Here is a 10,050-nt window from a genome sequence, read left to right as displayed (position 1 = left end):
GAAAAGGACGGCGCTCAGCTAGGAAGGAGACGAATTTCGTAAATCCATCGTCCACCGAGAATGAAAAGCGATTTCAACGACGTTTGTACGTGAAAATTGCTTTTCGAGGTAGGTACTCTCTCGCGATAATTTCCAACGAAAGAGTGAGAGGGAAAGAGAAAGAGAAATATAGGAACGGGAGCCACGGAGATCATTTCTCAAACATAGAACTTAGCAAATTTGCTTGCTCGACTGGCGAACACGTTGAATGAGGCGATACCGAAAATAATTTCCTCGATTTATCTTTTCTCTTATGTACTATCTGCTTAAACATACCCAACTAACTTAACCCAGTATATTACATATACACACAGCTTGAAAGAAAGAGTTTCTTTTGGATCTTTTCTTACTCTTTCCTCCTCTCTCTCTCTCTCTCTCTCTCTCTCTCTCTCTCTCTCTCTCTATTTCTCTCTCTCTCTTTCTCATTTATTTTCTACCATCAATTGTTAAAAAATGTATCTTAAAATAAAAAGAATACGAACTGAATCGATTTTCTTCGATAAACCGTAAAATCCGTTCATTCGAGATATAGAATCAAAAGTACTCTGAGTGGTTAATTAATGCGATAAAAAATTTGATTGATCTATTCTTTTAGTAATGCTGAATTTTGTAGTTCGTGCGGCAAAGTAAGAGTGTATGTAAACAAGTTCCCTCTATCTCTCTCTCTCTCTCTCTCTCTCTCTCTCTCTCTCTCTCTCGCTCGCTCGCTCGGTGAACACGGTAGTCCAAACTACAGGACTACATTTAAGTATTGAGTTACTAATGGATATACCGGTAAAGCTATAACACAAATAGCCTCCAGGCTTGCTGTCCCGTCGATAGAGACGGGAGAACGATGCTAACGACAAACACGCTCTATAGCGACATAAATCGTCCTGTAGAAAATCGAGACGTGAGAATCGAATACTCCGCCCATTGTTTCTCGTTACGTCTCGCTAGTTCTATGTCGCCACGTTTGCGCAACCGCATTTATATGCGGAAACGTGGAATTTTGTTGGTGCCGGTTTTTTTTTTTTTTCATCCTCCTTCTCCCCATATAACGTCAATAGCATCGTTTTCGCTTCGACAAAACGGAATCGATCGTCAGCCATATAGCTGACAATCAATTAGTACGAATGAATAATACGGAAACTATTAGATTGCCTCATTTCGACGGCGACAATTTCCATAAAATTACTCCAAAAAAATATCAAGTTTTATATATATATATATATTTATTTCTTTATTTATTTATTTATTTATTTATTTATTTATTTTAGCTTACGTGAGATTAACGATAACAGAAATTATCGACGATATCAATTGAATTGCGGCCAACTATAATAAAGCATCTTGAAATCAACGCTAGGAACGAATATATTTTCAAATCGATGTCGATTTACACAATCTACATTATTTTTCATGCTCTGTCAAACGTTTTTTTCGAAGAATATTGTTTAAAAAAAAAAAAAAGAGAGAGAGAGAGAGAGAAAAGAATAAAAAAAAAAAAAAAAGAAAAATAAAGAGGAAAAGAAAATTACAAGAAAAGATAAAAGATAAATCAATGAGAAGAAAAAGATAAGATAAATTGTCCTGAGATCTGCGGTTTTACTTGATAAATTAACGTATATTTAATCGATGTATAGAAAATTGTTATTAGATTAAAGAAATGTTCGGCCTTTGAACGAGACATATTTTAAAGGACTTTATCGTAAATACTCTCTGTCTTTTGGGAAACAAACGAGAGATAGCGATGCGCTAGAGAAAACCGTATACAAAAGGGAACAAATTATTTAACAAGATTTCGAGTCACCGCCGAAAGTTATAGGTAAGTTTCCTTGTGTACTTCGTTGTGGCCCTTGCGAGTGCTCTTCCATACTTTGCCTATCGCACCGTTAACAAGAACAGAGGACGCCCATTACAGACGTACTTTTCTGCTAAGGGCCATTCAAACTCGTTGAAAGATATAGTGCAAAGCAACGATATACCTTAGTGTTGGCGATGATGGATGAAGTAGAAAAGAAGGGGTAAAGGAATACGATGCAAAATTTAAGATACTATTAATTGAACGGTTTAAAATGCGAACAAATATCCTTTATAGCTATAGCACAATAATGATTCATTGTTAAATCATAAACAACTATACGACTCTTGGTTAATTGACACTCGAGCCGATGATTCGCATAAATCTTACAGACGGTACTTGATACACGCTCACACTTATGATTTATGCAAGACGATAAAATCGATTCCGGTTGACAATGTCTAACCTGAACGCATTGAATAACGGTAACGTGGCTATGCAAATGATCTTCGAGAATGAGTCGTGCACTGGAAAACGAGAAAATACTTAACGAATAAAATTATACGATTGCCATTTATTTTTTGTTGTCGCCCGTAGTGAGGAAAAAAGAGAGAAAAGGAAGGGAGAGAAAGAAAAAGAGAGAGAGAGAGAGAGAGAGAGAGAGAGACAGAGTACGATAAAAAAGAAAGAAGAGAGCAACGGAAGAAGAGGAAAGAGGAGGATAACTCGCAGTTCTGCCGAGCGCGAAATTACACCTTCGTTTTCTTCCTCGCGAGACCCTTTTTGCACTCTCGTCTTTTACGTGAAATACTCCCATTCTCTCGTCCAGTAATTTCTCGCGCATTTTCCATCACTGGGATGTTAATTCTTCTTTCGGCACATTTTTCCATACATAGTGAATTTCGCCAACGATAAAAGCCCATTATGAATTTCGTTTCTTCGATCGTAACATTTATTCATAAGTTTTATCGGAAAGTTAGAAAATCACTGTAAGATAATTTTGATAAAAATGAATGACAGAAGTTATGTTCGCATAAATATACATAAGAACGGTACGATTAAATATATTTCATTATCATTTGATAAATAGCAACAGAAAGTACCTGTGCGAGGAAACTATGAGGTATCTAAAACAGAAGGGAAAAGCTTTTAGTGAGATACATCACGATCGTTTTAATTAATTTCATTAGTTTGTTTCTCTGTGAAATTTGTATTATTCATTTCGAATTTGACTTCTACGCTCATCGAATTACACGTTCGAGACGTGTAAAACTACATGGCGAACTCTTGTCTACTTTCTAAACAAAACCCTTTGTCTGTCGAGGTTAACGATAAAAGACGCTCTAGAGAGATTGATTCTTATTCTTCTTTTACGCGTTCCTTTGAGAATCTCTATATTTCAGATCGCGTTGGGAAACTATTCCAAAAGCCAGAAATGTAACAGATTAACATTGAAAGAAGAAAAATTTTGAATGGAATGAACAAAATAGAGAAAATAATTTGAAAACAAATATCTTGGCTGGATTAAACTCAATGAGAAAAAGCAAGAAAGAAAATGGAAGACGAGAATCGCGGAAAAAGAAGTTGATAAAAAAGAAAAGCGATACTTTCCTCATAAAGATCCAAAGTAGGGCCGTGGAGACGTTCGTTTTACAAGCGAAAGAATTTTCGTTAGGTAAAGTAAAAGCAGCATGGTTCTAACAGGATTGGCCGGTAACAACGGATAAACGAAATACGCTTTACTTATTTTCTGGGATTACCACGCGCTAGAATTTGGTGTTGGTAAGAAATGAAGAAAAGTTCTCGAAGAGAAAAGTTGAAGTGAGTCGTGAGAACGGTGAAAATCCCCCTTGACAGAATACGAACGAGCTAGGAGAGACCCCTTTTAATACCTACTGCACACAATACCCCCCACCCTATCTCAATTTGTTCCTTTATCAGTCAACATTTACCCTCGCTTGCCTTCCTCTCCTTACTCCACCCTTTTCATCTTCACCCTCCCCCCCCCGTGTTTGCGATTAATTATGTCTTATTAAATGCTTAAGCCGTTACTCGCGAATCGCTCGAGATACCTCATTAAATATAAAAATATTCATTGAGTGGCATTATTATCGGAAAAGATCGTAGAATAAGAAAAACAAAATTAAATACCATCTTCTTATGTATCTTAATGCAAACGTAACGAATTTCGCGCTGACTTTTTTTCCGATGTATCGTCTAGACTCGTTCTTACATTTCTTTACTTAACTTTATCGTCAGTGTTACAAGGGAAAAAGAAGAGAAACGTTGTGATTTGGCTTATCCCAGCCCTACTGAGTCCGTACTTAATCCTCGTAAGATATACGTGTGGCACATAGTAATTTACTTTATGAAGCTTTTCCTCCAACGCGGGGTCATCACTTTCTCCCTTTATATCGACCTTTGTGCTTAACCCCTCTCTTCTTCTTCTTCTTCTTCTTCTTTCTCTTTTTTAGTCTCTCTTTCTCTCTCTCACTCTCATCGCTAGCTCTCATAAGCCGTAATAACCAGGCCAACGCCGAAGAACGATGTCGACAATGATAAACGTCTTTACTTGCTACGCCTGCGAAAAGCAGAAGACACCGAGTTACCGCTCGAGGACAGAGAAAACGCAAAGATATTGCACGACCTGCGGCACGAAGGGCTAAAAGAGGAAGAACTAATGTGACGGTGATATAAAGTGACTTATGGGGCCAAACGGGAACTTTCGATTGCCTCGGGAAAATTGCGGCTTGCCGCCAAACACGTTCACTGTGTACTATTCCCTTTATATCTATCTAGCTATACATATATACATATATATATATATATATATATAGACACACACACACACATAGAGAGAAGTATCTGTATGTATATATACATATATATATATATATAGGTATGTATCTATATCGAATACTTTTAGAGTTCTTCCTTCTTATGCTACGCGAATAACGTCTATAATAACGCTACTTCCAGCTGACGGACCGCACGAATGGTCATCGAAAGAGTTGGCAAGAAACCCATCTCCCTTTTATTCTACATTGTTACATTCGTATTCATATAAATGCATCGCTATTCGGTGACCTGCCAAATCCACAAATTTCGATCACTAGCAAATCTGGCTATTTTATTCGCATACTTCACAAGCACGTATGCATCTAGTATAATATACATAATGCTCCTTTTTTATTCTCTCTCTCTCTCTCTCTCTCTCTCTCTCTCTCTCTCTCTCTCCCTTTCTCTCTCTCTCCATCTCTCTCTCTCTCTCCGAGTTTTTCTCTCAAATCGAAATCTTCCATTATATATTTGTAGAAGATGAGAGCTCGACAATACATACATACATCCGATAGATACATATTGAAATAATATAAAAGAAATAATAATATATCGAATATATAAAATTCAATTTCTTTCCCTTTCTCTTTCTCATAACTCAATGCAAATTTTCAATCCATAATTCTATTTCTACAATGGAACTTAGTGATTGTTTCACTTAAAAATCGTTCATTCCTACAGCAATGAAAAATCATTCATTAATACATATTACTGAGTGTATAAAATCAATGATTTTAAAAAATTCTTTCTAATATCTACTTATATAATATGAAAATTTTAATTTAAAATTTAAAAAGTTACTTAATTTTTTACCTTTTTAGACAATTTACAAAACATATAAAAGCAGCATCAATAACCCTACGATATTTATGTGTCTTTAAATCTGTAACATTTGATGTATCAAACTGATTGTTCATCAGCGTGATCATTGAAATAGAGATACGAACAAAACAAACATTTTGCGTCCATATCCAATTTCAATTCGAAATTATTTTTCTTGCCAATTCGCTTCTCCTTTTATATTTCTCAAATATCTCATATCAGAAAAAAGAATTAAATTAATCTGCAAATAATTTATTAATATATTTCATTTAAACGATAATAGAATTATTTAATTCTATTATCTTTGAACTTATTACTAATTCTTATTACTAATACTATTATCTTATTACTAATAATAAGAATCGAAGCTAAAAAGGAAACTAATCTAATGACTTACTTTTAATGTTATAAAAAAATTTTTTTATAAGCTACTATAAAAACTCGCGACGAGAATAAACAGTAACTCAAGGGCATTTTACTGAAATAAACATTTCTATATAAACAGTAATCTCATGCGGACAATATTGTAGAATAAATATTTAAATGTTAATAAATATTGTCAGAATATTGCTGCCCTTTCTTATGGAAATATTATAAGGATCTCATATTATGTACTTATATATCTCATATACGATATCATGTACTCTACATATGTATTCTTATATGTGTCTATACTAAAATAAACTTTTTTTTTTTTTTCGAATTACAAACATATATAATAAATATTGAAAATCTTAGAATATTTGTTACATCGATATTTCATATTCTAGATATTTCCATTAGCGATTCATAAAACGTAAGAGGAAGGTAAAAAATTACGCAAAAACGTAAGTAAATTGAGATACCTCGTAACTTTTCCGCTCGAACGTCTACTTGACCCAATGAAGAACCACACGCCTATTTAATTGTTTCTACTTAGCAATTCTAAACGAGCCGATGAGTATCAACAAGTTTATATTCCTTGACCGAATAAAATTATATCAATATAATATTTCTTTGACATTTATAGAGACAACTTTATAACAATTTATTATCCACAGTTAATTATTTCTTATTTTACGATCGTCAATAATCTCTTGGAAAGATAATCTCTATGATTTGTTTCCGTTTTTATAACACACAAAAACAAAGAATAAAAAAGAATAATCGTGGAATATCTGGTAAAATAAGAAAAAAAAAGTTTAAAATGACTGATCGTGATTATTTTCAGAGGTCTTTGAAAAAAGAAGATCAACCCTAATTACATGATCCTTCCAATTTCAAAACTTCGTTAAAAGAATAAACGTGTTTCTCGAAACCGAACAAATTCTATAATGAATCCAAGTTGGCAAATAAGTAAACGATCAAGGTCATTCAGACGATCAATTAGTTAACAAGAAAAAAAAAGAAAAAGACTGGTTGGCTGACTTCATGGATTGAAAATATCAAGACATAGGATAAACGGTAATATGATTGCGAAAACTTTACGAATATTTTTTTTAGCGAGTTAACATATATACATATGTACGATAGTCGGATAATTTGCATTCGCATTATTTGAATTTCTCAGTATGACTTAAATATAACATTTCCTTTAGAATACATATATATGGTTAAAAAAAGAAAAATGTATTACGAGAATATATAAATATATATCTATACATTTATAAATAAATCTATCATTTCCGAATAGCTTGAAATCCTTCGCGAAGAATGTTCGTGTACTATGTTTGAGTATCGAGATAGAGGCAAGTTAAATGCTGATAAAAAAAAAAAAAGAAAAAAAAACAATCATCGCAAACATATAAAATGTGTTTTCATGACACAATAGACCGGTAGTGATCGTGTAATGTAAATCGTAGCTAACACTTTTTATTTCACAAGAAGTATTGTCGATCACTTCAACAACGATCCTCTGTCATTGATCCTTGACATCTTATCATTGAAAAACGTAGTGCGATGAACACATAATATTAATAAATCATTTGATAATACTTCACTCAAGAAAATAATAAGAGATCATAATTCATTTATCGACGAGAAGCCACCAGTGCGCGTTGAAGAGAAAAATTAATAAAAAAGAGAAAAGGAAAAGAGAAGAAACAAGATGACTCTGCATTCAAGAAATTGACGTTTCTACGACTATACATTGAGCTGTGATTCCATCAAAAGTTCTTGGAACTTTCTTCAGGATAACTCATAGAATTGTTTTTATCTTTTTTCATGAGACAATTTCTTTACGAGTGGACACTTGATCAACGATACATCGACTCGTTCGTAAAAATATTTTTGTATTCGATGTGAATGGATTGCTTCGCTTCCATTTAAAAAAGATATATTTCGAAGGAACTTCAATATGTGATGTTATGACGATAAGAAGGTTATTTCGACAAGAGCGGAAGTCGATATGAATATTCAATTGATAAAATATTCAGTCGTACATAAATTCGTGCAACAATACGTATAGTGCACAATCGTCTTTAAAAAGTTATTCAGATTAGTACAGTGATCCATCAAGTGGTGACGATAAAAAAATTTTTGTTGTCCTAAAAGAATAAATAATAATGAATGAGAAAGAAAACTCGTCGTTTATAACTGACTATCAAGAAGATGGCAGAGACGAGTATCTCGCTAAATGGGAAATCACACTTTTAACGACTATATTTATTATCACTGTATTCGGAAATAGTTTGGTGTTGTTTTCTATCTATTTAAGGAGATATCGTGCCCGTAAAAAACTCACCAGAATGTACTTCTTCATTATGAATCTTAGCATCGCAGATTTGTTGACAGGTCTACTCGATGTTCTACCTCAACTCGCTTGGGATATTACTTTCAGGTAAGAATCTTTGATCTCCGAATCCGTACGATTTTATACTAAATCATTAACATTAATACTAATGATAATCGTGGAGAATTTAAAATGAAATAGATTTCAGGGTGGGCCAGTGCTCTGTAAACTGATGAAATTCTTTCAACCGTTCGGTCCTTATTTAAGTTCTTATATTTTAACGGCAACGGCGATCGACAGATATCATGCAATTTGTCATCCTCTCAGTTATTGCAGCGTTACGTCTAGAAAATCGAGAATAATGGTTTATTGGGCTTGGTCTATCGCATTTATCCTATGTATACCCCAGGTAAAGAAATTACGACTCACAAATTTTTCTATTATTTATTATTATTTACTTCCTTAAAAGATATGGAAAGAATTTATCGAATATCGTTTCTATCGCCGTTTTATTAAATTCCAGTTATTCGTGTTTTCGTATCAAGAAATAACGCCAGGAATTTGGGACTGCTGGGCAACTTTTGACATAAAGTTCGGCGAAAGAGCGTACGTCACATGGTAAGCGATATTCCGTTTGCTCTTATCTATCTTTCTCTTTCATCCTTCCTTTCTTCCTTCCCTCTTTCCTTCGTTCCTTCCTTCCTTCCTTCCTACCTTCCTTCCTTCCTTCCTTCCTTCCTTCCTTCCTTTCCTCTTCTATTATCATTTCCTCGAATCAAGATTTACTTTGCTTCTCATTATTACAAGAACGTAAACGCAGAGGAAAGTTTTGTGAGTTCATTCTTAACGTAGGTACAGTCTAATGGTCTTCCTCTTACCATTCATCGTTCTGGTATATACCTACGTTGGAATCTGTATTGGTGTGTGGCAAAGTAATAAAATGTCCGGTGCTGTAGACGATAGAACGTACATTAGAAGTGTCAGCGGGTTTGCTCGTAATCGAAGTTCATTCATTTCTAAGGCAATGATCAATACCGTAAAACAGACTATAGCTGTAATCACTCTCTATGTTATAACGAGCATTCCGTTCATCGGATGTGAACTCTGGGCAACCTGGGATCCTGAAGCTTCCAAATCCTCTTTCGTTACTGGTAAGTAAAAGTTCGTTAATAGAGATCTCAAAGAAAACTATTCTACAATAAAAATTTGATCACCATTTATCGAAAATCTTTTCGGTGATCGATCCTTTATCTTTCTTTATTTTTCTCAGGTCCCACGTTCACCATTCTGGCCCTTTTAAATAGTTTAACCAGCTGCGTTAATCCATGGATATATTTATCATTTAATCAAGAACTACGCTTAATGTTAATGAATTATTTCTGCAACCGGCACGAATATTACGGTATAAAAATTATTCACGTTTGTATAACCGAACGATAATGCATTGGGAAAATAACATTCTATATTTACAGGTCACGGAATAATACGTTGCAGTAACTCAAACGACACATCGACGAGGACATCGTTGATGTCCAGAATATCGCGATATGCTGGTTCAGTAATATTCCGCTAACGAAGAGTTTTAGTAATATTATCACTTGACGATATCTACAAGTCAAAAAAAAAAAAGGAAAAAAAAAGAAAAGAAAAGATCGAAATATATTTTCTCGTCTCTTTTCGACAACACGTGGAGTCATCAGAAGACGATATTAATTAGCTTTTAATTTTAATCTGTAATGTTAAAGAAATATTTTTATTATGTAAAGGCAGTCCCACAAATTGTTCCATTAAATACACGTTTTTTTATTTTTTTATATATTAAAAGATGCCATTAAGAATTTGCATTGTGCTTTAAAAT

At 33.9% G+C, this 10,050-nt stretch overlaps 1 protein-coding gene across 1 annotated transcript; it reads left to right on the top strand.

The window, feature by feature from the left end:
- Positions 1 to 6,966: 6,966 nt before the first annotated feature.
- On the top strand, positions 6,967 to 10,006 carry LOC124953825 (vasopressin V1a receptor-like). Its single transcript, XM_047505791.1, has 6 exons — positions 6,967 to 8,300; positions 8,394 to 8,601; positions 8,716 to 8,810; positions 9,045 to 9,343; positions 9,463 to 9,594; positions 9,665 to 10,006. Exons 1-6 carry the CDS (start codon positions 8,026 to 8,028, stop codon positions 9,763 to 9,765), a joined length of 1,110 nt encoding a protein of 369 aa, XP_047361747.1. The 5' UTR covers positions 6,967 to 8,025; the 3' UTR covers positions 9,766 to 10,006.
- The last annotated feature ends 44 nt before the right edge of the window (positions 10,007 to 10,050 follow it).

Source organism: Vespa velutina, chromosome 1, assembly GCF_912470025.1.
Source record: "Vespa velutina chromosome 1, iVesVel2.1, whole genome shotgun sequence".
Classification (NCBI taxonomy): Eukaryota; Metazoa; Arthropoda; class Insecta; order Hymenoptera; family Vespidae; genus Vespa; species Vespa velutina.
The sequence above is the reverse complement of the archived record's forward strand: the minus strand, read 5'-3'. Positions and strand labels throughout refer to the sequence as shown.